The sequence below is a fragment of the Kwoniella botswanensis genome, chromosome 1, assembly GCF_036426115.1.
Source record: "Kwoniella botswanensis chromosome 1, complete sequence".
NCBI classification, from domain to species: domain Eukaryota; kingdom Fungi; phylum Basidiomycota; class Tremellomycetes; order Tremellales; family Cryptococcaceae; genus Kwoniella; species Kwoniella botswanensis.
In genome coordinates this window covers 17,868,481-17,896,378 of record NC_088599.1, presented here as the reverse complement: position 1 = coordinate 17,896,378, position 27,898 = coordinate 17,868,481, and the positions used below count along the sequence as shown (strand labels likewise).

General features: G+C 43.1%; 8 protein-coding genes across 8 annotated transcripts; 5 read left to right on the top strand and 3 right to left on the bottom strand.

Moving 5' to 3' along the window:
• Nucleotides 1–590: 590 nt before the first annotated feature.
• Nucleotides 591–2,149, top strand: L199_006762 (uncharacterized protein; the record flags this gene model as incomplete). Its single annotated transcript, XM_064892459.1, has 7 exons — nt 591–1,082; nt 1,178–1,194; nt 1,317–1,349; nt 1,540–1,570; nt 1,659–1,705; nt 1,914–2,046; nt 2,135–2,149. 7 exons carry the CDS (start codon nt 591–593, stop codon nt 2,147–2,149), a joined length of 768 nt encoding a protein of 255 aa, XP_064748531.1.
• A 932-nt stretch (nt 2,150–3,081) lies between these two features.
• Nucleotides 3,082–4,566, top strand: L199_006761 (uncharacterized protein; the record flags this gene model as incomplete). The annotated part of the gene is made up of 5 exons (XM_064892458.1): nt 3,082–3,295; nt 3,378–3,509; nt 3,615–3,832; nt 3,927–4,321; nt 4,464–4,566. The coding sequence occupies 5 exons, from the start codon at nt 3,082–3,084 to the stop codon at nt 4,564–4,566; spliced, it is 1,062 nt and encodes a 353-aa protein (XP_064748530.1).
• A 289-nt stretch (nt 4,567–4,855) lies between these two features.
• L199_006760 (T-complex protein 1 subunit delta) lies at nt 4,856–7,090 on the bottom strand (the record flags this gene model as incomplete). Its single annotated transcript, XM_064892457.1, has 10 exons — nt 4,856–4,981; nt 5,052–5,286; nt 5,404–5,879; nt 5,957–6,214; nt 6,282–6,424; nt 6,491–6,599; nt 6,651–6,740; nt 6,801–6,853; nt 6,922–6,967; nt 7,031–7,090. 10 exons carry the CDS (start codon nt 7,088–7,090, stop codon nt 4,856–4,858), a joined length of 1,596 nt encoding a protein of 531 aa, XP_064748529.1.
• A 585-nt stretch (nt 7,091–7,675) lies between these two features.
• Nucleotides 7,676–8,984, top strand: L199_006759 (uncharacterized protein; the record flags this gene model as incomplete). The annotated part of the gene is made up of 7 exons (XM_064892456.1): nt 7,676–7,846; nt 8,071–8,095; nt 8,147–8,207; nt 8,278–8,616; nt 8,730–8,790; nt 8,865–8,893; nt 8,969–8,984. The coding sequence occupies 7 exons, from the start codon at nt 7,676–7,678 to the stop codon at nt 8,982–8,984; spliced, it is 702 nt and encodes a 233-aa protein (XP_064748528.1).
• A 2,703-nt stretch (nt 8,985–11,687) lies between these two features.
• L199_006758 (uncharacterized protein) lies at nt 11,688–14,635 on the top strand (the record flags this gene model as incomplete). Its single annotated transcript, XM_064892455.1, has 15 exons — nt 11,688–11,824; nt 11,917–12,022; nt 12,103–12,131; nt 12,212–12,354; nt 12,419–12,480; nt 12,561–12,676; nt 12,740–12,823; nt 12,893–12,950; nt 13,016–13,060; nt 13,123–13,535; nt 13,603–13,662; nt 13,735–13,840; nt 13,911–14,297; nt 14,361–14,426; nt 14,495–14,635. 15 exons carry the CDS (start codon nt 11,688–11,690, stop codon nt 14,633–14,635), a joined length of 1,953 nt encoding a protein of 650 aa, XP_064748527.1.
• A 5,265-nt stretch (nt 14,636–19,900) lies between these two features.
• On the top strand, nt 19,901–22,692 carry L199_006757 (uncharacterized protein; the record flags this gene model as incomplete). The annotated part of the gene is made up of 5 exons (XM_064892454.1): nt 19,901–20,088; nt 20,226–20,315; nt 20,375–20,452; nt 20,509–20,592; nt 20,646–22,692. The coding sequence occupies 5 exons, from the start codon at nt 19,901–19,903 to the stop codon at nt 22,690–22,692; spliced, it is 2,487 nt and encodes an 828-aa protein (XP_064748526.1).
• Nucleotides 22,693–23,568: 876 nt separating this feature from the next.
• Nucleotides 23,569–25,287, bottom strand: L199_006756 (uncharacterized protein; the record flags this gene model as incomplete). Its single annotated transcript, XM_064892453.1, has 6 exons — nt 23,569–23,608; nt 23,692–23,960; nt 24,044–24,160; nt 24,237–24,321; nt 24,516–24,754; nt 24,886–25,287. 6 exons carry the CDS (start codon nt 25,285–25,287, stop codon nt 23,569–23,571), a joined length of 1,152 nt encoding a protein of 383 aa, XP_064748525.1.
• A 336-nt stretch (nt 25,288–25,623) lies between these two features.
• L199_006755 (arginase) lies at nt 25,624–27,627 on the bottom strand (the record flags this gene model as incomplete). The annotated part of the gene is made up of 9 exons (XM_064892452.1): nt 25,624–25,722; nt 25,826–25,884; nt 25,942–25,983; nt 26,047–26,252; nt 26,349–26,497; nt 26,567–26,623; nt 26,889–27,237; nt 27,341–27,360; nt 27,457–27,627. The coding sequence occupies 9 exons, from the start codon at nt 27,625–27,627 to the stop codon at nt 25,624–25,626; spliced, it is 1,152 nt and encodes a 383-aa protein (XP_064748524.1).
• Nucleotides 27,628–27,898: the final 271 nt, after the last annotated feature.

Sequence of the window (27,898 nt, the reverse complement as noted above, 5' to 3'; positions counted from 1 at the left end):
GCCAAAGCAATATCTCGCTCATCTCGAAAGGGCCAAACAGATCACATCACACCGTCATTCGGTAGTTCGGCAAGCAATTGGGGCAACAGTAATTCCTAACGATAATCCACGTCGTCATCGATTATACAAGCGTCAAGACACATCACTTGGTAATCAATCTGTCCCACATCCCACATAACGTATCGCTTCGAAACGTGCTTGTGACCGGGGCACTGCAGGGTAGAAAGTGAACCGAGCGGCAATCAGTGCTAATTCGATTTAACCCATTTCAGTAACATTACATATTTTTTCACTACCCATCACTTGATCTCACAGCTACCATAAGATATAACTTCACTACGACATCAACTACTTGAATCATCGTTTCATCTACATCATAATCATAACTCATAAATAAAGTCATATATCGTCATCGTCAACATTCACAACTTGACAACTCGAGAAATTCTTGATTCACATTCACCTAAATAACAATGGTCAGTGCTATAATCCATTATCATTCCTATTTTCATAAGCTCCTATTTCCCACCATTATTTGGTTATCCTTCGATCATCCATCATCCTCCTGCGTATATTTAGTCAAGTCAAAGATGAAAGAACAAAAAGCTAACGTACGTTTCCTCCCTTCTTCTTCTCCTCAACATCCACATCCAACGGTAAATACTCGACAACGAATCAAACGACCAATCTCACCACCACCCTTCGGACATAAAAAACGACCCAATCATTCACTCATACTACATCTACACTGCAATTCTGCCAACGATATGAACAAACTTGATCATACGAAATATTGGAATGATTATTATTCATCACCTGATATTGGGGATGATGAAAAATTACCTAAACCACCATCGAAAATCAAATTATATTCGACAAAATGGAAATTGGAAAATCCAAATCCCAAAACTAAATCACCTTCTTCCCATGGTGAACAGGCATTCTACGGTAATCCCATGATGATGGGGTATGGAGGTGGTGCAATGGGTATGGGTATGTATCCAGGTATGTCAGGTATGGGTCCTATGGGTATCGGTACGGGATATGGGATGGGTCCTGGAATGGGTATGATGGGATACGGGGTAAGTGGATGATAATTTGGCGCCCCATCACTAGTTTCAGCTTAGCGGATCCGAGCAATGTGTATTAAAGAGCTGATAAATCCGTTTTCTCGTAGATTCCAAGATACGGAGGGTAAGTACCTCAGTTCTCATACATCCCATACATCTATGGATATCCTCTCTTCATCGTTTACATCCAATACTTCCTCTTTCTCATTCTCTTCGCATCTCTGCAATGGATTTCTGATGCTACAGGTGCAGTATGTATGGCGGTTACGGAGGATACGGGTAAGTTCCATTATCCAATCTCAAGAGTGGTTTGTCCATCGAGATACAACATCCCAGATGAAATCCGACATAAAATATAAGAAGTAGGTCTGATCAAAACTTTTTTCTGTGACATGTACACAGAGGCTATCCAGGGTAAGCTCGTCGTCTTATTTTATGGAGACGAGCTGACAAAATGATATACTGGCAGGATGGTAGACCCTTTATTGGGACAATACGGTGTATGTCTCTTTCTCCTCTTTACCCATTCGAATATTACTCTTGTTCCGCCAACACACTAACACATTTGCCTGATAATCACTCATACAGGCGCTTCCAGCTGCAAATTTCGTGGACGATTTCCCAGATGCTCATCGGTGAATATCAATTTTCTTTCAAGTAATTCTTTCAAGAAAGGATTACGAAGAGTCAAGAATGCTAACGAATCAAATGATACCTGCTCGATCATCAAATCAATACATACTTTAACTTCACAAACACTTAAACACAATCACCTATCGTCAAACGTGGTCCATTCTCGTGTCTTGTTCTAATTTGGCCTTCATTCATGGCGCATACAAGCAGGATTGAACATGCTTATCGACAATCGGCTCCAGACGCTTACGGTATGGGAATGGGTATGATGGGTGGCGGGATGGGAATCAACAATATCCCAGGAAGTCAGGTCATGCTATACGGTAGAGGGATGCCATATAACGTGGGTTCTCCTTTTCTACATTTCATATCGTATCGTATCATATCATCTTGACCTGAGTTCGGCAAATACTAAAATTGGATTTATCTAGGGCTGGTACGCTTAAACGGCTTCTCAACATTTCATCAGACGATCATCACCTCGATGGTGAGAGATACCGTTTTCCCCCATAACCACCATCATTTATCATATTCTGTATACACACGATTACCTTGCTTTATGGACCAGAAGAAGAAAGTGAAAATGAGATAAGGAGTATTTGTAAAGATAATAATGTAAATAATTTCGGCAATACCTTGAATTTCCTTTATGGCTTGTGTACTTGATACGAAGTAGAAAGGGGAAGAATTTGGAATTTTTATGATGGTGATGCAATGCAACTTGTACAGTACTGTATTTCAGTTCACTTACTTACTTATCGCCTTTAAAGATCCTTTGAGCTGGGGATCTTAAATCCGTATCTGATGGAAGTCAACAATAATCACTCTGAGTGGGTACGAACGTTCTTGATTAGGCTATCAAGTCATCTCGAGCTTCCATTGTGCATCGTGCGTGCGGTAAGAAGTCGGTGAATGTGTGCTGAGAAAACTCAGATCTGGTAGCGATAATGCATATCTCTTGCGGGGTTTTAGTCGACAAATCACTTTCTCATGGTATACTTTACCCAGCAAGATCAAAGGATGGTTCGCCGAGACCGATAAGTGATTTTCGTCATTTACAGTGATGTACGGTGGTGGTAGTCGCTCAAGACATAAATGGACAGACTGTGGAAGGTTCTGAATCGTCGGACTTGAAGAAGATTATCGGCTGTTTTGGCTAGGTGTTCAAAGAGAGATAAGGGCTTATCATTGACAGTGATAGAGATGATTTGAGTCGGACTGTACATACATGTACCGTACGTACTGTACGATATGTATGTATAAGATATATAACAGTTTTTGACTGAGAATTGTATGAGTATGAAGAATACCAATTCATAGACATTTTCGCCTCATTTGTTGATTGTAACATCAAAGAAAGAAAGAAAAAACGATCAAGATGAACTCGCTTTCGAGTCCTGATTCAATTCTACCTACTCCACCCCCCGAATTTAACCTCCTCTCATCATCCAAAGCTACAGTATACTTCCCTAATCCCGTACATCCCGTTGCACTGGAGTATGCAAAGATCAAATTCGGGAGGGTGGTCGTGAATGATACCAAGGGAGGGCATGATTTCGAGGAGGATCTATTGAAAGTGGCAGATGGAATTGGTGAGTCATCAAGTACAATGACAACGATAAATATTTTATTTTCAATACATGGATTCAATGCTAAATGTTATTCACGCTTTAGTCAACCGAGCTAATCCCTTACCTCAATCCTTCCTCGAAAAATGTCAGAACCTCAAAGGGATTAGCGTAGTAGGAGTAGGATACGATTCAGTTGATATTGTTTTTTGTCGTAACAGTAAAATATCAGTTTTCAGTGAGTTATTTTCTCTCTTTCGTTAGGTTTATTCATCAATTAAAGTACATGGAATGTCTTATGTGTCCTTGTTGAATGAGTTATTGATCGTTGCGATGATTCCAGATTGTCCAGGAATCAATTCCACTTCAGTCTCAGAACTCACTTTGACCCTCACTCTATGTCTCCTTCGAAAAGTGACTCAACTCAATAACCGGATTAAAAGCCTCGCAGAAGGTGAAAAGGTATTGGCAATTGATAATCTGGGGAACGAGTTGAAGGGTAAGAAAGTAGGTATGATAGGAATGGGTAATACAGCTAGGAAGACAGGAGAGTTATTCCATGTAAGTTGCAGTTACATTGTTTTTGGTTTTTTTTTGAAAAAAACTGAATTTAACAAACTCACGATATTCGTTATGTATGTATAATTATACTCAGCACGCCTTTGGATGTCCTCTTCATATCTATTCACCCACCTCGCCTCCTGACAAGTGGACTTCGTCAGATCCATCATGCCAAGGGGCATTGAACCACACCCGTCACTCAAATCTTGAAACTCTCTTACCTGAAGTTGATATTCTCACCATTCACTGTCCCCTCACCCCTCTAACCAAGGATCTAATCACCGAGCGACAACTCCAAATGATGCAATCATCCGCAATTCTAATCAACATGTCAAGAGGGTATGTAGTGAATGAAACTGATTTGTACAATGCTCTGAGAGAAGGTTGGATAACTTCGGCTGCAAGTGATGTTTTTCAGATCGAGCCGGTCAATAGAAAGTGCATGAATTGGTTGGATGAATTGGATAATTTCATTGCTACCCCACATATGTGAGTAGGAGTATTTTTCCGATTGGCCATTGTGGAGAGTTTTGGGAAATGTCAGAGTCGTCTAAATGGTCGAATGATCCTGGTTGATTTGTTTGGTCTGACAAGTAAACTCTTACTGATACTGCCGATACTTACTCATCAGTGGAGGAAGTACCATCGAAGCTCAAATCGAGATATGTAAATGTGCGATTGACCAATTGGCAAATTATTTTGATGGACATCGAATTGAGAATCGAATTTGTTGAATTATCAATATCAGTACAAGTCATTCAGCTTACCCATGACTAAACCACAATCGAATGGATCATTGATGCTGATTAGCTATACTGATCAAAATCCCAAATTAGCAATCTGCTTTGTCGGTCGTGGCCAAAATTTGTTCAGTCCACTTGGTAACGTAAGAATGTATATGTATGCACAAGATAGTATGATCAATGCATTGTTAATATACTTTCTTCCGTCTATCTATCGTGTGAACTGTTCAATCAAAACAAAAAGTCAGCTGTTAGGTCTAATCAGGCGTCAACTCGTGAGTTAGCTCACTTGAATATCATCGATCCTCAAGATCAATGCTACTGTCTCCGTTGCCAACTCCAACGCACTTGTCGAAACGAGTAATGGCTGTACTACGTTCTCCTCAAGGATATTCGAGATGATACCCTATTCGTACCAAGATTATCAGTACGATATTGTATACACATAACATCCACGGCGGGGCAAAGTTACTCACCTTCTTCACATTTATACCAGCATTCTTATCTCCCAGAGCATGTTTGTTCCTCAATTCGGTCACGATGGCAATAGGGTTCAAACCTGCGTTTTCAGCTAAAGTGGTAGGTATAATTTCGAGTGCTTCGGCGAAAGCCTGGAAACAGTATGCTTCCTTTCCTTTTAACGTGTGAGCGTATTCGGTCAGAAGTCTTGATACATTGATTTCGGGGGCACCACCACCTGCGATCAAAGCTCTGCGAGATGAAACGCCCAAAGGGTCAGTCGATTTTCCAATGGCACAGATGCCGTCTCGAGTCTGCAACTTTGACTGGAAGAGGGAAGAATTTATCAACAGATAGACAAACACTCACCTCTTCTTTACCAAACATCTAACGACACACAGAGCATCATGCAACGACCTTTCCGATTCTTCCAGAACCAAATCGTTCGCACCTGTACATACGACACTAACGGTTTTACCGGGGTTCTTCACTCCAGTAACTTTAACGACCTTTGCACCAGCTTGACTGGTCTCTTCGACTAATTCCGCATAACCCAATTTATCCTCTGTGAAGGCTTCGATATCCGCAACGGGTTTTGAACCAGTTGATTTCGCTATGAAATCAATTTCATCCCTTTCGATATCTTTTATAACTAAGATTTTCAATTTGGCTAAGAAATGTAATGATAGATCCGTTACGGCATCTCTCAAGATTGATTTTTGAATTAGGAGAACATTACATCCTGTTTTCTTGATTCGTTTACATAAGTTGAGGAGATATTGTCGTTCTTCTTTGAGAATTTTGTCCATTTGTCTATAATCGTTGACAACAATTTGATTGTCCATCTATCATCCCAAAAATAAAAGTTTGCATTTTGTCAGTTTGCGTAGAATAGCAAATACACGGTTCGACTTTAACTTACATCGGGTTTGGGACTCGAGAGTTGGAATTGGATCAAACCGATCTTAGCTTTCTCCATCCTTGTTGGTCCACCAGCATTACTCATAGCAATTTGGTTCAGTGCCAATCCCTCTACTAATTCCGTATCTTCAATTGTACCGCCAACTTTCTTTACTATCCTGATATCCCTTAAATCCACATTATGGGATGAGGATGAGACAAGTCTGGTGACGGCTGAGACGGCGATAGGAGCAAGGGTGGAAGAGTATTGTGAGACGATCTGTGAAGAATATGCATGAGCTTAGCTGTATTGCACGATATTGGACCGAGGTAACAAGCAAACTTACCTTGGAATTCAAACTTGTTCTAGCAGCTTTTAACAAGCTTTCCCTATCGTTGAGATCTACTGGGATACTCATTTCGTCCAAGAACTCCACAGCTTTGGAAGCGGCTTTTTGGAACGATTGAGCGACGGTAGTGGGGTGGATACCTGGACAACCAGATGCATCAGATTGACCCTTTTCTCAATTGCAGAGAGCAAACTCGGTTCACTTACCTTGGTTGAGAAGCTTCTCAGCCGCAGATAATAGACTACCGGCAAGTACAACCACACTAGTAGTTCCATCTCCAGCTTCTATGTCTTGAGCTTGTGATAGCTCAACCAGCTATATCGAAGAATCAGCTTGGACTGTTCGAGTTATGGGCAGCTGACATACCATTCTAGCGGCAGGATGCAATACGGCCATATGCTTCAAAATGGTAGCTCCGTCATTGGTGATGACCACTTCGCCAGTCGAGGTTTGGATCTACAGTACGCAAAATCAGTGTTGATGCGGGTCAAACAAGTAGAATGACCTGTAACTCACCATCTTATCCATTCCTTTTGGACCCAAACTTGTTCGAACGGCATCAGCAACGGCTAAGCAGGGAGTGAAGAGCGTGAGCTGTTGATATTGAGACCGCTCTATTTCTCTTTATCTGACTCACCTTTGGCAGCGTTCATGTTTGACAGTCGAACTTCGGTTGGTTTTCCCTACAACATGGCCACTACAAGTTAGTCTTGGTCATAAGACGGGAACAGTGGTCAATCACCCACTTTGTCGGTGAAGGAGCTGTCAGAGATGCCCACGGGGGCAGAAGCGGTTGCGGCGGCCATCTTGGTCTGATTCCTGCTTCTCTGGAAGGTTGACGTGGTGAGATGAAGAGTGAGAAGTCTATGGAAAGTCGAATACCTGATCCAAAAAGTTGAATTGCTTGATTAACTGATCTATGATGTTCGGTTCGTGTCTCTCTGTAATGAAATGATGGATTAATTACCAAAGCGCGTACGTAGGATGGTGGGATAAATTACGATAAATTGTAATGGGAAATATTCACGTCATCGTAGTACCTGGTCACACCCAACATTACCCGTACACACTCCTACCGTCCATCTGATCTATCTGTGCATCAATTCGAGCGGACATCTCGTTCTCCACAGCGTCAACAGACCCCTCACAGCCTATACAACAGGCTATCAAACACAGCCAAGGTGCCGTCACACTCACTCTCACGCTCACCCGGTGGACAATCAACTCCACCTCCCAAAGAATCAAATACAAATTCAGGTGGATTACTATCAACCTTGACTAGGTTATTACCGTTCACTTCACCAGGTCCACGATCAGGATCAGCCGCCGAGGAATTGCAGGAACATTCAACTCAGATAAACACAGATACCAAGGACGAAGAGGTGAATACGATGTCAGCAGCTAGGAAATCAAGATCTGCCGAGAAAGAAGTCGAACCTGAACCTATGGAAGTTGAGGAACCTGCTGTAGATGGTGCAGAGGAGGAGGAGGACGAAGAGGAAGAGGGTGAAGAGGAAGGTGAATATGAGGTGGAAGCTATTGTGGATCATAGACAGAAGAAGGTGAGTTGTACATCATATCATGTGAAAATATCTGATTGGGCTGAAGAGGGCATAGCTGATCGAATAATTATTTCCCCTGTCCCATAATTTCTCATTCGATCAATCCCTGCGATGATATCCCTTTGGTGTTTTCTCCTATCCTGTTATCCTCGCTCAATCAATTTCTGCAATCATTTACAACCATTCACCCAACTCATGTATGATTCTTGTATCTCTGTCAATAGGGTAATCAAGCTGGAAAATACGAATGTGAGTTCAGCTCATGTCGAACGTTGATCGTAGCTGAGCATTTCCCCGTAGATCTCGTCTCATGGAAGGGATATGGACCAGAACACAATACATGGGAACCAGAGGAGCATGTGTGAGTGATCAACTCTCTTCAGACTTGGTATAGTGTGTATTATGCTAAAGCTAAGTCGAAACAAACACAGAGCCCATGCAAATGATATCGTCTCTCGATATTGGGCCGGCCGGCCCAAAAACGCAGTTCCACCTAAACAAACCAAGAAACGAGGAAGATCGTCTGTTGACGGATCATCAACGCCTGTACCTGCATCTCAGAAAGTCAAATCGGCACGAACGACTAATGGTACGAGTAGACGTAAATCGCAGAAAGACGATGAAGATGATGAAGAATTGCCAGAATTTGAGATCAGTCATGTGGATTCGACGGCTAAATACGAAGATGTACCTGACTGGGAAGATACGGTGACTAGCGTGGATACAATTGAGAGGAGTAGTAAAGATGAATTGGTTATTTACCTAACTATGTGAGTGGATAGATTCTTCCCTGGCCTAGTGGTCAAACGATTCCTCCACCAGGGGATCAATTGCATCATGTGAGCTGAGCTAGGTGGACTGATGTACAATCGATCCTCTGTAGGGTCGGTGGTGAGAAGGTCGCTGTGCCTACTGATTTGGCTTATAGGAGATGCCCACAGAAGGTAAGCCGGATGTCATGATTTTGGACCTATACGCGAGCTTCAGCACATCAGCTGATGTTTGGTGTACCTAACAGGTATTAAAATTCTACGAAAAACACCTCAAGTGAGTTTTCTTTCTGGATTTTCATCATCTATTATTCATACCCATACTGATAGGACCTCTTTCCCTCGTTCATAGGTGGAAATTATCATAAAACTTTCATCTTCCCTGTCCGATATAAATATCATCACTTGGTCATAGTGTGATGTTCACTGTTTGCTACTCCTCGACCAATCAGTCAAATACCTCCGGACAGAAACTACGTCACGAGTACGTATCATCGGTATCCTTTTCCCTGGACGCGGTGTTCGGTGTCGTCGGTAGCGTCGTCATATAATTGTTCTTCAGCTTGACGAACTTTACTTTGTTTCCCCTCATAACAACTTTCGAATGCTTTCCCTTCCTACTTTCTATACATTCCGACCATTTGGGATCCTGTTTCGCTTTTCTCATCCTTTTCAGAGATGATATATATGATTAGTACGTATACAACATGAGAATGAAATGTCAAGTTATGTCTGCTTGTCCACTATCGTCGGTTAGGGACGGGATCAAATATCAACTGAGCTTTGAACTGTTTACTTTACGTGTTCATATAGAGCAGGGTCATTGATCAACGAAAAATCGTTGTCTATTCAACAACATGTTGCGTATTCTCCTCCCTTCTTATTCGCTTCGCTCATCTTTCCGAACGCTGACTTGGTCAGGTATAATCATCATGGCATCCAACATCATGCTCTTTACTTCTCCCATCCAAGAATCAAGACCGAGGAAAGCTCCGCATCGCCTCCATCAACAGACATCCTTTCCAAGTTGAGGTTCTGAGCACTGAGCATTGTTCATCAGTCAACATTTTCAACCTGATCTAAATCATGCACCACAAACACAATTTCGATCTTATCCTATTTCCTCGGAATGGATCTCACAATCACCATGGTATGCATATCGACGAGACCGAGTACACTGCGTACTATAGACCGAGCAACGAAAATCTGACAACCATTCTCATTTCGAGATGATATTGATGCTATAAATATGCATTGACAAATGATATAAGTAGGTCACACTCCTTCCACAACCAAGCCTGATAAACCCACCCATCGATCCCAATTTCCTCCCTCCCTTCCCTTTCCTTCATCTACGCCTTGCCCAGACATATCGTCAATTGATCCATCAACTTCGAGTCACCGCTGCTGTTCAAGACATCTGATCTCTGGTGATTACAAGATCAATCAGATCTGTTGTTTAGAAAACAAACAACGGTATAGCATTGTTATGGTAATTGTTTTCTGTTATTCGGTTCCGGTAGAAAACAAGTTTCTCATCGATCAAACATCATCGTCCTTCATCGATAACATAGCTCATGGTCCTCGACTTTCTCATAATCAACATCAAAGGAAACAAGAAGTTGAATTTTCACAGACTTTGAATAATCTAGCTATCTTTCATATACTAGTCCTTTGGTTCGTTCGGATCAGAACGTCAAGTCGGCCGCAGTACATGGCGAAGAAGTGATAGATTTTTTCGGTTCCTTTGTGTTTCTCAACCAAATACACTTCCAGATAAACCATCAGAAAAACTCAACTTTTCCCTTGCCTACAGAGATACTTCAAGGGAACAGGGCACGACATTGATTGATGGATGAATGGTCTCAGTACAGAGGAAGCTGTGTAGGACAACCAGGATCAACGAAGAAAGAGAACCACGCCCTTTGTCATTTATAAATAATAAGATCTCATCAATAATCAAACAGAGAACCAAATCCGAACCGGATCGGCTACCGAAAGAATTCGATCTACAGTACATTCGTCAACTTCGGGGCTGTACTCTGGTTTTCTAGCTTCGGCTCTATGGTCATTCCTCTCGTCATCACCATCAAGAGCACTGCATAGGCGGACTTCTTTCGGCTCGCTATAGAGAATATAAACAGAAGATAGACGTTTAGACATAATAATATATAGAGGTTCTTTGGCTCAACCAACTCGGCACTTCCTCTCTTGCACATCCCACAAATCCTCAGTTAATATCTTAATTACTACGCACTATATTGCTAGCTCCACTTTAGTATGGCAAAGTAATTCCAAGATCCTTTAATCTTAGTTTACACAATTGTGTTCAACGTACTACGGACATTTTCAGCGAACCTACTATTCTAGATAGATCTCGCCTCATCTCTCATCAGCCACCACAGCACCATACTTCGACTTGATCGTTCTGTCTCGACACTGTGGGGGGTTTACTGTAAAGCTTTTTACCTCTATTGCCAATAGTGAGTCGTCTTATACCTTGTTCTGTTGATACACTTCCCTTCTTGAGATTTCCAGTACATATACCGTACAAAGTAAAGCCAAGATATCATCTTCTATCACGTCTCCTGTCGAATATTCTTCTCCTTTGAAAACCCATGATCATCATCTCACCCCCTCCGCCTCTCAACCGAGGATCAGCACGTGAAAGGAAGGATATCTGCTCTTGTTGTCTCAACCATTTCTCATCAAAGGATTTCTCTAGGAGGCATCTGTATATACATTGGAGAGAGGGAGTGGACTTTGAATTTACCATATTTATGACGACAATACTTATCAACCGTGATTCTTCGGTTCTTATCCGCAGTTCTATAGTATTTGTGATCTTATTTTTAGAAATTCATCATTCTAACTCGCTATTTTTTATTGTTCTTTGGGTTCCGATCGTCTCTTCTGTATCATCTCCAATATCTCTCATTTATCTCAATCTTATCTGCTTTCGTACCTTACTCTCCTCTGGCACTGACTAACGATCGACATATACAATACTAAATTAATCTTATAGTATCAATCTAGCCACATCCCCTACCCCCAGCCAATCTCCATTCAATATGCGAAACCTCCTTGCTCTATTATCATTATCACTTTCCCTCGGACCATGCTTGATTATAGCGCAATCATCCGATTCCAATACGAACGAAGAAGAACCTAGTGGATTAGATACTTTGTTTGGCGGTATATTTTCAGAGTGAGCAACTCAAGTCATGTATCGCACAAGTGCCCACGTCGGACCGTTCTTATCACAAATCAAGACTAATGATAGATCTACAATGCAAATAGTATTTCCGGATCGAATTCTAGTGACGATCCTCTACCTTCCACACAAGCTATAACGGACTATCAATCGTTCATACTTTCGAACGATTTTGAAATCACCGATCAACCTGTAAGTCGAGATGCTTGCATACTTCAATACCTTTACTGTTCATCGTAATATCCAAAATTGATCTGTGCTCATTATATTAGCAACTCAGAGAATACAATTTCGAAATCAAGTAAGTCTCTGCTATGATTACGATTACAGTATGTCTCGTAATCGGATATTAAGCTCTTACCTTTCCGCGAATCCCAATAGAACTGCCACTGCCAACCCGGATGGATTCACGAGACAGGTATACACCATCAACGGTCAATTCCCAGGGCCGGTCATAGAATGTAACACGGGAGATACTATTCGTGTACATGTGAAGAACAGTTTGGATATCCCTCAAACCATTCGTATGTGACCTTGTGGTAGTCAACTACCGGTTGTCCTCGACTGATGAAATGATGATCCCCACAGATTGGCACGGTATCTCTCAAAATGGTACAAACATCATGGACGGTGTTCCTGGTATCACTCAAGTGAGCTCCCCTGATACTTAAGTATACCATTCCGAACCAAAGCTGACGCGTAAAGTCTCGTTGTGACATCTACTGTATAGTGCCCGATCCCACCTGGAGGTAGTTTCACATACGAATTCCCTATCATCGAGCAATACGGTACTTATTGGTATCACTCGCATTTTGCTAACACCATGGCGGATGGTATTGCCGGAGCGTAAGTTTCCATTTCAGTAACAATGGCACCCAGTAATATCGATGCTGAGATGATTGTCCATAGATTCATCATCCATTCGCCAAACGATAAGCTCAAAAGAGGAACTGATTACAACGAAGAGAGGGTTTTACTTATTCAAGACTGGATGTAAGTTATTCAGTACCATGAAGAAGCAGTATCGATGATATCCCTGCTAACTCACGAATGCCTTCATAGGTGGGATCAATCAACGGATATTGTTGCTGCGCTCAAATCACCTGAAGGATACAGAGGAGTAAGTACCAGCACATTACCAAACGAACCAATCGTTATACTCATATTCTCTGTCTCTGTATCCAGTCACCTGGCGCTCCAAAAGGTGATTCCATTCTGATCAACAACATCGTGAGTCGACAATGACTTGATTGTACAAATTGTTCATCAGAGCTGACAAGGACGTCTTGTAGGGCCAAACCAACTGTTCCAGCCCAAACTACCCCGAAGGAGCGGAATGCAACCCACCTCGTCCCGCTGAAATCCCAGTGGTAGTTGGCAAAAAGACGAGGTTCAGGATAATCAACATCGGTGCTCACTCGATGTTGAGAGTATCAATCGATCAACATGAATTCGAAGTTGCCGAAGTCGATACCGATCCTGTCTTTGGTCCTACTATCCACGAAATCCCTATCGCACCCGCACAACGATACTCGATCATCGTCGATGCCAATCAAGGTAAAGCCGGAGACAAGTTTTGGTTGAGAGCCAACGTCGCTGCTGGATGTATGGACAAGGTCAAACAAGAAGGCTTGGCTGTTTTCAGATATACCAATAACAATGAACAGTATGATGATGGTGATGAGACACCTGATACTCAACCTTGGTAAGTCCCAGATCGATACGAGATATTGATCAGGCACAATGAGCTCACCTGATGGCTGTCTGCTTAGGGACGATCTTGCTGAGTTTGATTCACCTTGTCGTGATCTGGATGATCAATATACCTTGACGTGAGTGCCAGTACCAAAATGATCTGCCATCAGATGTGTGGTGGTAGATGTTGGAAATTCCGTTATTTATAGTCCTCGAGATCCTATCGATGCTTTCACCAAGCCTTTGCAAACTCATGCACTCTCGAGTAAATTTGGAACCTTTTTAGGCATGCAAGGACAGAACATCACTGGATTCGTAAGTTTCTTACCTTTTGCATGCTCAAAACAAATCCATGTACTGACTACCAAGCAATCTTGTCAAATAGGCATTTAACAACATTTCATTCCAAAATCAGATCTGGGATCCGATGTTACCTCATGTGATCGATTCGGGCAATAACTCTGTTGATAACGTAGCGACGGTCACGTTCGATTGTGATGGATATGTCGATCTGATCCTCAACAACCTTGATGGGGGGATCGACCATCCCTATCATCTACACGGTAACGAATTCCAATTGATCAAAAGAGGTGATGGGAATTTAACCGTTGAAGAAGCTCAAGCGATGGATTTGAGTAATATCACCAACCCCCTTAGAAGGGATACGATCTTCATACCTGGGAATGCCTACGCGATATTAAGGATAAGGACTGATAATCCTGGTGTTTGGGCTTTACATTGTCATATCGGATGGCATCTTGCTGTGGGAAAGGTAGGTCCGAACACATCATGACCGTTCTCTTGACAGTGAATGATTAACGGTGGGATATGGTAGTTGGCAACGATGATTGTCCGACCGGATGATATTAAGAATTTTGATCAACCTGAAGATTGGCAAAGAGTGAGTATCGACTGTGAATTGTTGGCGAAAGTGTTCAATGCTGACCTGAATGGTCTTTCGATTATTAGCTCTGCGCTGGACAAGATCCAGATGAAGAAGGGCCGGCGAGACGATCAAGTTCACCTTCCACCTCGCCAATTGGGCATTTTAGATCTTACAAGGAAGTTAAAAATCGAATAATCGCACGACAAGGTCTAAGGGATCAATGAAGCTTCCATGGATTGACGACAGGAGGAGATTGATACTGAAACGAAGTTGCGGCGAAAGAGAGCGATTTATAGAATAGGGCTAAAAGGAGTTCTGCTTTTCAGACCATTATTATCCATCATCAATTCAAAGAGCGAGATTAATCATCAGATTCATTTTCGTAAATGGACAATTGCATACAGTACATTTTATTTGGTCGTTACATTCATTGGTATCTACACATGCGGACTACTTTTTGTAACTTTATATAGTACAGTACATAGAATCTCGCATCGATAGGACAATCACGGCACAGTATAGTTCATACAAGATCTCATGCATTACACATCATCGTTACTGATTCTACTACAACTTAATGAGTATATGCCATACCTGCAAGTGAATGATTCGGTGCGTATGAAGAGTCAATCATCCACTAAACGGACTTGCAGATGATCATAACTTATCAATAAATTCTTCCATATCATTAGCTCATCCGTCGTCTTACACTTATAGCCCCACCAATGATCAACTTTTATTCATCGCATCAACTCGACTGCAAATGACACAATTCACCCACGGCCACTCCAAGCTGTGCTCAACCGCTTCGCACAGTCTAACACTCATCTGTGCATCTGTTACAGTTCATCTCAATCTCTGTATCCCTGAATGTTCAGCTCTCCACTTGGAGACGGATGGTATCCACGGGAACCACAGACTCCCGTATGACTCGGTCCCGATGATCTAACTATCTTCCGCAGTCGTACACACATACACACAGAAACAGCCTCCATCATTCTGTTAAAACGTTTTCACGGAACGATTTTAATTTTAGTCTGTGGCTTTTGTGTGTATGTGTGGTATGTGTGGGTTTGATGGTTGTCACGATGACGATGGCGCTAAGACGCGAAGAGGACAGAGCTGTTCTCGTACACTTCCGCTGGAACTTTATTTTGGTGCATTGTATTGTAGATCATTCGACACGAAGCTCTCGAGCTGAACTTCGTTGGGAGATTTGAGATGGAGACAGGACGAGAAAGAAAACACCTTGGTTCCAAAGGTCAATCGGGATTCGACATGCAAGGCAATTCAAGCTGAAACGTTCAAAGTAATTGCCACGTGGTAGAACAATGACCATCGATTCCTTCGTTCTTCTCGGTTTATCACTTCGCGTTTGAGATTGTTCTCTCCCTCATTATCTTATTGTTCGTTGTTCATCGTTCTGAATGCTTAGGTTCAAGTGAGTAATGCGTAAGCAAGATCCCATTGTTCTACCCAGGGAGAAGTTCCATTTACTCACGTAAAGCTCATACAGGGCACCGACCTGGTTTCGTCCTGTCCTGGACTTTATGAATTATCTTTCTCGGAGTTCGGTAGCAGCTGCAAGATACGGACAGGTACAACTGGATCAGAGATACTGAGTCTTCAAGCTTTTGCAATCTGGGTATTGTTAGTTTGACTTCTAGTCTTGATGAGGTCATCCTCTGAGTAATACAATAACGCGAAGAACAATTGCAAGCGTAACCTAAAGTTTATGACACATATACCATTCTTTTCATTTTGTAAGTTCTAACTCCCTGATATATGTAAATTAGGCTTATCATTGGTCCCCTTCAGAGCTGAAGCGTTAAAGATCGTTCATTACATATCGGACAATTCCCAAGGCCGTTTCGGATACGGTATAGATAAGGACAATAAATCTGTTGACCACTGATGAAACGCTTGACAAACCCACATCGAGAAAGACAATGACCACTTCTCACTCTCTTGACATTTCGATCGGTCGGGTTTAAGCTGTACGGATGTGACTATCTGTTATTGTCTTGAAACCCCTTTGTTTTGTTCCACAATTAAGAAAGATGGAAGGAAGGAAGACGCCACTCCACGAATGATTAATGAACCTCTCACTCTTTACGCAGCAGGCAGAAGCGGAAACTAAGCCATGGTAACAGAGCAGAAGAGGAAAAGGAAAAGAAAAAGGAACCATTTGGTTACACAAAGGACAATATCAAAAAAAGAAAAGAAAAACCCGGGCGTTGTGTTTGTGTGTGGATGATGTGTGTATCTCTGTATCCCAGGACCGAACTCACTTCTTCTCTCTCCTCCATTAACCCTGAATAGACAACAGCTCAGAGACCGAGAACGAAAGATGAAGGATGGAGGATGCGTTGGATCTACCTTTCTGGCGCTCGATAATGTCGAAGAGGAAGGCTATCAAAGGCACCGTACCGTATCTGATTGAAGATTGACATGTTATTCAGGGTCAGTAAAGCAGTGGAGCAGGAGCAGTATAGAGTGAGAGTGAATGGGAAGAAAAGGCTTGGTTGATTGTTCTTGTCCTTCACAAAGTACTCAAGTGGGCATGTGAAAGGTATCATAAGTCGATACGCGATTGTTCTTCTGTACGCGATCATTCCGAGAATAATAAGAAGGTGAGTACAAGTTTTACTCTTCCATTGTTCTTCCAATATCCTTTCCAAATCAGTATCGTATAACTTACCTGATTGACCAGAATAAAAAGATCAGATATATCATCTTTCGAAACAACAATCTTGTCTTCTCTCATCAATCCCATCTCATCATATTCCATCATCGCATTGTTCCTCCCTGCCTGCCCATCTAGCTGCCGACCGTCTGTGCTCTGCCTACGCAACACCACCCACACTCTTTTGGAAACGAATTAAACTGTGTATCAACATTGTACAACAAAACGACTTCTTCCATCTTCATATTCTTACAGGTGAGTTGTTGTATCTGCTGTTATGGTATGAACATGAGAAAGAGTGCTAATGAGATGTACTCTTCATTTTTCATGATGCTGCGCCTCAACTTACGATGCTTATCATGTCTCACCAACAAAATCCATCGTTTGGCTACCAATCTCCAATCTTACCACGCGGTGTACCCTGCATTCCTTTCCCCCCACTTTGATGCTCGACGACGATCAATCCCTTTCGATCATTCAGCTACTATTCAATCAAGTAGACCGATATCCCGTTCAAGCCATTCACTGTGAGTCGAGTTTCATTCCATCACAGACTACTCGGACGTGCGTATTCACCCTCTTGTCAAAGTGTTCCATGTCTTGGGATATGGTACCCTTTGATCATACACTATAGTGGATATGATACATCGCATCCTTTACGTGACCGCGGAACTTGGAGGCTACTATCTAGATAAACAGATGGAAGTTGGAAAATGAATTTGATTTACTAATTACTTGTATTTCATTTTTTAGTCATTTTGTGGCGAACTCTGATACCCGCGTGATCATTTTGGCTTTTGGTCTCGAACAGAAAGTCGTTGATCATCAACCGGCTTAGTTGTGTACTGTGTTTCATCAACACTCTTAGTACTTCACAAACGTCACATCAAATACCATTGCGCAGCAGTGCAGTTTGATCCCTAACAACGCTCCTACCCCTCAACATCCACATTGCACGGCCAACGGTGTCTGTGTTCCCGGTAACGCTCCTACCCTTTCCGTTACCACCATCAATCGTTCAGTCATCGCTCAATCTCAAAGGTGAGTTTTGTGGATCTGTCTGTTTCTCTTCCTATTGTCATGCGATACATGTGAGCTCGTATGCTTCCTTTCACCAGATCAAGTGTTACTTGATTACCGGCGGAGACGGAAGTATCTAGGGACATGTGTGTGTTTGATGGATGATTCTTCATTAGGGGCGCAATTGAACGATATAAACACCTCCTCTCTCTTCACTACGGTTGTTCCTATGTTTAGTTGAGGGGGAAAATCTAGACTAGCATTATACCTTGTGGGGCCTTAGTCATGTCCTGATTACTTGGTCTTGGTACTTGATTTATGCTACTACTCCGAAGTGGCTTTTAGTTTTTTGAATCAGATCTCCTTGATTCACTTTCACCCTCTCTGTGTTTGATGATTCCTCCTAGACAAGATATGGCGTCACTATGCTAACATAACATCGCAACATCTTTCTCTCTGTCGATCTGCCCTCGTATTGGATCCGCTTTTACCGCACCAATCTATCAATCATCAAATCCATCTTGACGACACCTCAAACACCTACTACAATTACATCCGGTTTTCGGGCACTGTACACCACCACGATCTTGTTGATCACCCTTTTCCTTTTTCGTCTTATTTTTTTCCAATTTGATGTCTGACTGATGAATCCAACAACGCCTGATCGTTCCTCTCCACTCTCTCTTTACCCTCTTGAATACCACCCTTTCACATCTTTGGATCATCTCGTATTTCGCATTTCGCACTGCCTCTCCCTGACTTTCTCTACCCTGTTGCTATGTCCTCTTTTTAGATAGACCTATCTTACATCGGATTAGATACAGAGATACCACCATAGCATACACTACTATTCTCGTGAACTCGTCCTCTTTGAATCAGAAACCGCTTTGTCAAGTCCCATCTCTTCCCTTCTAAATACTTCTTTAAACACGAGGCGTGACATCTTAATTTGTCACACTCGTTCATCTCTTCATATTCCTCTTCACCAAAGCAAAAATAAAACAAAATCTTAAAAAGAGAATCATCTATCCATTTATCGATCAGGTGTCTCACTTCACCCTGCCGATCGTTCCACCGACGACACCAAACAATTGAAAATTGGGGTTTGATTGTCAATTCGATAACCTTCCTTTGTGAGTTGATTATCATCATCATCATCATCATCATCAACATCATCGTCATCGTCGTTATTCCCATCATTCTGTCTCGCTTGACTCCAGTCGCGTCGCGTAGAGGACACACAAGTAGAGACAGAAGTCAACAATCCATACCACCTCTTTTCTGTAGATCTCTTGATTCATTGAAAATTTTCTTTCATTACTGCTTTCCAAACAATCCAGTATAATAATCGAGCTTCTATTAAATGCTCGTCAATTCCGGACTCTTCGTTCTTACTAGCCTTATCAACATCAAACAACAGAATCAAAAACAGCAGATATTCGGCTGAAAAGGAAAAGGGACAGAAGATAGAAAATGGATGTCCTTGATGTGAGTATCAAATGTTCTAAATAAAGTTTGGATCTAAACATGTATATCTCTCTCACTCTCCATCAAAAAATTCGAGTTTTCATTCTCGATATTCGTTCAACTTTTCGGATTATACAACTTCCCCACTTTTCCCTCAATGATCAATTCATATCTTATGTTTGTTTTTCCCATTCGCTCAAAGAATGGTATCCACATTCTTCTTCTTTCAATTTACAAATCCACGTTTCTCGTGATAGCCATTGATATATAATCAAGCTGATATACTTCCACCCAACTTTATATCCTCATTCTCACCATGCCAACCGTAACCGTGCTGCCTATCTCTCACGACCGCAATTCCGGTCATGGATCACTCTCACCACACCTTCCTTCTCATCTTTCCGACAACCTACCCACTTGTCGACCTTCATCTCCTCGTTTAATGCCAACTCGAACAATTTCCGCTCATTTTCGACCTATCTCACCGATGAAATTCCTGATCCTGTCGATTCACCAACTGAATCTTCCCTCAATACTACTTCCTCTGGTGACGACTCGGATTCATCTGATACTACGGTAACCCTCGGACAGCTGGTCAACGACCATAATCACGTCGGTGCTGGGCATGACGCTCATGCTAGACCGCATATCTGTACCTACGCGGATTGTAACAAGGCTTTCGCCAGGAAAAGTGATCTCGCGAGACATTTCAGAATTCACACTAACGACAGGTAAGTCGCAATCATCTTCTGCTAGATGCAATGATCTAGCTGACAGTGCATGCATGTAGGCCGTTCACCTGTACGTACCGCGGGTGTGGGAAGTCTTTCATCCAGCGATCTGCTTTGACAGTGCATTATCGAGTCCAGTGAGTATGCAGCACTCGCGTTCTCCAAACGTTTGCTAATGCTTCTTCGTTGATAGTACCGGTGAACGTCCTCACCATTGCGAGACTTGCAACAAGGCTTTCGCCGATTCAAGTTCTCTCGCCCGTCATAGGCGTATTCAGTGAGTAGCATCTTCAGTCTCAACTTATATTCACAGCTGATCTTTCTGCTTAGCACCGGTATGCGACCCTACACTTGTAAGGTTCCAGGATGTGGTAAACCTTTCGCTCGACGAAACACTCTTTTGAAACACTGGAAAAGACAACATCCTCACCTGCCACCTCCTTCTACTAACACCCACCGCAACAACATTCACACTCCTGTCCCCAATGTCAGAACTTCTTCAGCCTCTTTCCCATCTTCAAATGGTGAATACTATCCTGCTACTCCCTCGAGTGCTAGTGCCCCCCACGGCTACGCCACCCTCCACCCGTCAGAGGGCACGGCGTACCCCTTCGGTGGCGGGCTCAGTGGAGGACCGATATTCGGAGGAGCTTCCGGACAATCCTCCTACGTCATCCCCGGCCACCCAGGTGGTTATAGACCACCGCAATTCTATCAATCGCCCCAAGCGCAAGGCTCAGTCGCCCTCACCCCAATCTCAACAACTGCCTCTCACTTCGGAGACTCGATCCACCAAGGTTCGAATAGCCAAACGCCCTCGGCGCCAGCTGCAGAAGGTTTCGGAGGTGATAACAAGCACCAGATCCACAGTGGTCCAGCGTCAGCTCACCCCGGTCTCTCACCATCACCAGGAATCAATCAGCAAGGCTTCGGCCAAGTGCAGTACCCCAGCTCATTCAACTCCTACTCCCAATCAACGGGTTACTCGCTCTCGCGCTTCCCTAGTGAAGGAGGAGGTATGATATACACAGACGGTAAACCATTTGGCAACATGTCTCAGAGATCGGTCTCAAATCCTCTCGAAGCTCCTAAATTCCAACCGTACATGGCTGCCGGTCCGAACGGCCACGTCGGTGGAGGATTTCATCCCTCTCAATTGGCTATCCCTCACAATCAGCATCCTCAGCTCATGCCATCTTACTATCATTCCATGCACATGGGATTACAACCTCGATCTGCAAGTGAGGTCAAACCGGAATTCCCTGGTTCGCCTAACGATTCATCCTCGGACGATGACGACGAGCCACTAGTGGCTCTTTCAGATGCGCCACCCTCGATCGCCCTTCACCCTCCCGCTGGTCCAGCGGTGAACATGCCTTTCTCATCGGTAGAAAGCAGCAACTTTGTTCAGTTCTCTAATGCCCAGCCTCAAGTCTTGGCTGTCCAGCAATCCAGCAGTGGTCGACTACACAGTGCTCCACCAACACTGCAAAGATTCAACTCTCTGCCCACTGTGCCCACAGTCAACCAATGGGGTCAAGTAAACGGTTATCAATCTCACAGTGTCGGTGATGCCAAAAGTGCAGATGAGGAGTGGGAAGATATCGCCGATGAGATGCTCAGTCGAGAAGCTTCGGTTGGGGATGATACTCAGGTCATCCCAGCGACTGTCGAGCACAAAACTCCCATGAACAACGTTGAAGAAGGTAATCAGTGGGGAGAACCTTTCGAGTACCCCGTTCCTCCTCTGGAGACTAGGAAGAACCCATTCTCTTCTGCTGCCTCATCTTCGTCAACCTCATCTACCCTCGTCGGATCATCCATCCACACCCTTCCTCCCAACCACCTCCCACCGATCTCCGTTTTCACTCATGCCAATCAGCCTATGGCGTTGACTCCAATCAATCCCAATGGTTTCTACCCTACACCAATCACACCTGCCAACTGGTCGCATGATGGCTTTAAACCTCATGCAGTGTTTGAGTCACCCGCCATGGTCAATCATCAACAGCGTTCTGATCGAGATCAAGAAAACGATCATTCTCAAGATATCACCTTGACTACTCCACCGAAATGGATTGAACAGCAGAGAAAAGACGGACGAACTGTCTCTGCCGTTGGACTTGGTATCGCCAATGTCCATTTCGATGATCGCGAGAATGATATCGTTGTTGAAGGTAAAGAGGATCGTGATTGGGATTCAACTTGTGAGGGTGAAGATGAGAGAATTAGTGAGGATGATACGGTCGATGACGATGGGAGTGATGACGAGTTCGTCCTTGGAAGTAGACCCAAGAAGGGAAGGACCAGTACTGGTCGAGGTAGAGGTAGAGGTAGGGGATCAAGAGGAATGGGAGTTAGAAGGGGAAGGAAATGAGCGATTCGTTCTCAGCGTCGACTCACAACTGTGAAAAGGTTTCTGATCAAAATGAATAATTGAATCGATATACCCGAAATTTCGATATACAAGAGTAATAGAGGGAAAGGAAAAGTCAAAGGAACAAGAAGACTTTTCGAACGAAACAAAAAGTTACAAAGTTATAGAGTGATAAAGTGATATATTTATACCAGTGATTAGTGTGTGTGCCTTGTCCTGTCTTATGTTCTCTTTCTAGTGGTTATTCTGCGATTTTAATTATATCCAATTCCTCTTCTTTCCGTTCTCGCTTTATACTCACACTCAGACTCATTCTCATCAATTCGCATTTCCTCATTTCATTCTCTTGCATCCATCCAGTTGTTTTAGCATCGTATATACCTCTATACCCTATGAAGTCATAGTATATAAGCCATTTATTCTGTTCAATCTGTCTATAACGATTATCTTAACGATTTCTGTCTATACGATTTTCACTTTTTCTTTTCTCTTTTCTCTCCGATCCCCATTAGTAAATACAAGATAGGGTGGTCAGATATATCCCATGATCAGACACAATAAGAAAAATCGAAAAAAAGTATAAAGTGAATCTCATATACCAACAAGTATGAAGTATGAATGAAATTAGTGATCAGTAAAACAATCAGATACGATGTAAGGCAATTCGCTGATTGATAAGACATTTTCATGTGCTATGATATACTGTTGAGCTAGGACATGGTACTCGTGATAGCTTTGATGCATATGCATCTACAGTACATATGTGATACCGATGATAATGGGAAGCAAGGCTGATGATCCTATGTCCTTCCTTCTCTAATTTCTATTCCGCATGTCAATCAATTTGAAATATTACATTATGATTTATTCGCAGTATTAATCACTTTCAGATACCACAGCAGTCATGACCGTTATGCTATGACCATCATACAATGAATCAGCTCATATATATATGTGTGTGTATGAGATCGTGTGTGTGATTGTAAATCGAAAACTCACTCATCAATCTTACCTCCTCTCCAATTATTTCTCGGTACTTTCTCCGTCGCTTCGATCTCGAACGGTGTCTTCCAACCTTTTTCATCACCCGTGCGAGCCATTGCCATCCTCCCGTATCCTACTAGGATATCAGCGAATAATCGGGCGAACTCTGCGTCTCGCTCTGTCTTGGTGAGGTGAGAGTTTAATGGTGAGTTGAGGAGCTGGGTCAGGGAGGATGAAAGGAGGGGCAGGTGGGAAGTTGGTAAGTTATCGGATAGACCGTCGGTCTGTTCGTACATATATTATCATACCATCAGTTGTATTTTCTCACATGATGTTGGTTCTGGTTCTGGTTCTGAATACCACTGACAAATAGGATTACCACATCTCCAACTTCCAACTCTATCTCTTTGACATCTGCCATATCAGGCGTATCATGGATGATACCTGCCTGTCTCATATCTTTGGGTATCTTAGATAGTTGTAGCTGAAGCCAGGAGATTCCATACATCAGTCAATTGTCAGCATGACCATCTCTAGCACTTTCGGGATCGATAACTCACGGGACAGTTGAAAAAGTGAGTTTGGGGTTTCGAGATATACTTTATCTGATCGTTCTTCATGATCGCAAAGCCTGAATCACCTAGACTGGAAGATGGGCAGGTCAGCGTTGCTGCCTATAGAGTGATGTCGTATCCCAGTGTACGACTTCCCTCAAGATGTATCGCAGTTCAAATCTCATAATATTCCAACCACAACCACAATCACAACCGCAACATACTTTTCTTTTCTACTATCTCGCTTCTAGCCATTACCTATTACCGGAAGGGTATTCCACTCACTTGACAAAGCTCGCATCTCCCTCTTCACCCAATCTAACACCTACCAGCGTAGCTCCACCTGCTACTACCCTCTGATCATCCAGCAAGTTCCTATACGCTTTATCTAGTATTTTGACCGGCGAGGAAGAGGCGAACTGGCTGGCGATGGTCGAATAATGGTAGCATAGCGCTTGGGAGAATAACGATGGGTCTACTCTGTCGGTCCAGCCTCCTACACCATCAGATAGGGAGAGATGGAGCTATGGAGCGTGAAATAGAATATTAGTACGATATTGTACTGAATGAGACAAACGTGATGATTGTTATCTGGTATGGTATCATGGCTCGATCACAGATGAATGTAGGATAATGTATATTACACTTCACTCACATCATTACCTACTCTCTGTATCCCGAAGAAATCTTCCCCTGCTCCATATTTCCTTACGTCCTTCTGAACACTCTGTGACCAACCTCCATCCTGACCTGAAGTCAACTCTCCCCTCCCAGCTGGAAAATCCATCACCTCATTTACCCACCGTACGATCCCATCATCTTTATCCCGATGCATAAATCCATATGGCTCTATCTTTTGATTCGGAGCGATAAATGGAGGAGAGTACTTGGATGCGTATGATAGACCTAGGGAGTAAGAGTAGGTCGATGAGTGAGGGTAAAGAGGTGAGATGGTTGGATTTGATGAAGAGTTGTGCGATCTGATTGAGTGACGGAGAGATGATCGGGTAGATGGAAAAGATCTGGGAAGGGAGAGGACGGAGCGGAGGAGAACCATCTTGCGAAGATGTATACAGAAGAACTGATGAGATGATGATGAAGATGATCTTATATGGCTTTGACTATGTTTACTTTCCCAACTACCTCCGTCTCGCAATCCCAACTTTTCGAACGAAGAGATCGACTACACAATGTTCCGTCGGAAATACACCACTTGAACAATCATCGACGAGAAGCAAGCCATGCTATCAGATGTATGCATATGTTAGACCGAATCGAATTATGCTATGCATTGTATATGATATTTCATTGTATTGAATTTACCTTCTGACATTCCTTGACCAACCTCCCCATGATCAGCGAACTACACACCCCTGTACAGAACCTGATGCTTTTACAGGAGAGTCTCTCCTAACGACGCTCGAGCTAACGAACATCCAGCTGCCACGGTCTTCTCAACCGAGCTGGGATCGAGTAGGGATGGGTTGACTTCCTGTAAATCGTAAAACAGGTGATATGATCAGCTTCTCATCTGCCCGGATGTACAGATAGGCAGTCTCAAGGGGACTGTTAGAACGGCTGACCCCCGTACTCACCATAATATCGACAGAGACCAAACAACCAGTCTCAGCTAAAGCTTCCGTTATATAGTGACCTATTCGCAACTGTCAGCTAAAGTGTCCCATCTTTCGAAGCACGATTGATAGCTTACCCTCTCTGAATGTCAGTCCTCCTCGGACAGGGGTACCGGTACCTATACGAACGTCAAAATCAGCTTGCTCAAACTCCCTTATGCCAACTATAGGTGTGCACTTACTGGGGGCGACCATAGGATCCAACGCATCTACATCATAACTCAGATGAATAGGTTTCGACCTATCGGGATTAACGTGATCCAAAGCCATTTCCACTACTTTTCCGATACCGAATTTATCCACATGATGCATCGAAAAAGCTTTTATACCGTGTTTCTTCAGTATTTCCTTTTCTGGTCCATCGACATCACGAAGACCTATGTAAACGCTGCAAATTGCACGAGAAGATGCCAGTTATGCCTATCAGTTTATGTCGATGTGATATGGGTTCTTACTTGAAAGGGGATGAGAGTAGCTAACTTACATCTCTTCAGGTTTCAAGCAAGGTTTCAACCATTCGTTGAAAGGAGCTACGTCTGTTCCCTCCAATCCGAGCAGGAAGGACACCGGACAGCCATGTAGGTTACCAGAATCAGTTGTATCGGGGGTATTGATATCGGCATGAGCGTCAACCTGCGCGCAAGAGAGCATTGATGAGCTGACTGGGACTAGGATGCGAACAAAAGCTCCCACTCGACTCACCCATATAAGACATGCGTCTGGGTATTTCGCTTTGGTTCCTGACACCGTACCCATTGCCTAAATGTGAAAGTGATTGTATTAGTATCTCATCCTTTTCCTGCTTGCGAATTCCGAGATTCGAGAAAAGGGTATCCATTCGTCTGTCTGGAAGTATCTTCAATCGTCGAATTGTTGAAGTGAATCCCCCATCTTCGTATATCGACCCATTCCCAATCTCATTCCAACAGGACATACACCCCATGCGACCCCTCTTATGGCCCCAGATCACTCTACATCTCCTTCCTTGTCAAGCCACTTCGTGTTGAGTCTGAAAGACACTCACCAAGCTGTGATCCCCACCCAAAGTCAAAGGCAACCAACCCTTCTTAGCAATCTCCTCAACTTCCTTTGACACCTCCCGATTGACAGCAGATACCAACCGGGGCTTCTTCATCTTCCCAATATCTTCATCAGGTAATCTCTGTACTTTCTTTCCACTCCTTTCGTTAATTTCCGTACCATTCTCAGGAGCAGATGGAGAAGATGTCGGGATAGGGTTGTAAGGTATATCAATGAATTTCTCTTGAGAGTTGTAATGTACTTCCCAGCCTAATGAGGATAATTGCTCGACTAGTCCTGCGGAGATTAGTTTGTTGGGTGCGAGATCTACGCCGGTACGTCCTTGACCACCGCTGATAGAGATGAATATCAATTAGCTTTTGTAAGATACGATCGAGATATAAACGATACTTGTGATTGAGAAAGGGGACGATGATGAAAACAGGAGTCACTCACCTAAACGGACATCCTACGATCTACAAGAATTAATCAACCACGCAATACATCAGTACATATATACATCTCGACTAGAAGTTTGTCACTTGTATGTGGATAAGTGAAGTCCCACTCACGCCAACTGTTGGATTCCCTTCCAGGAATTTATACTGGTATTGCGGTTCTGTCCTTCCCTTCTCAGCAGATGGTTTTGACTGTATGTGATATGATCTCAGAGCCGCTGTTCTCCGTATGGGACCGGAGAGGGATGGTCGGACAGACGATGTCAGTCGAGGTAAGATGGACATGTTAAGCTGAAGATGGTATGTTGGACTTAGAGCCTTGGTAGATATATGCTGGAAAGATGCACGCGGATCTGAGTGGTATATTGGGTAGAGTATAATATGAACAGTTGGGTTGGGGTATAAAGAAGAATACAATAGCGGAATGCTGCTATGATGAGGACAAAGGAGACATCAATGATCAAGCGGATAGAAAATGTTTTCGACTTCACTTTGTATCCGGTTAAACTGGAAAATAAGCGATCGAGATGCGGCTGCGGCTATTCATATTTTCTCT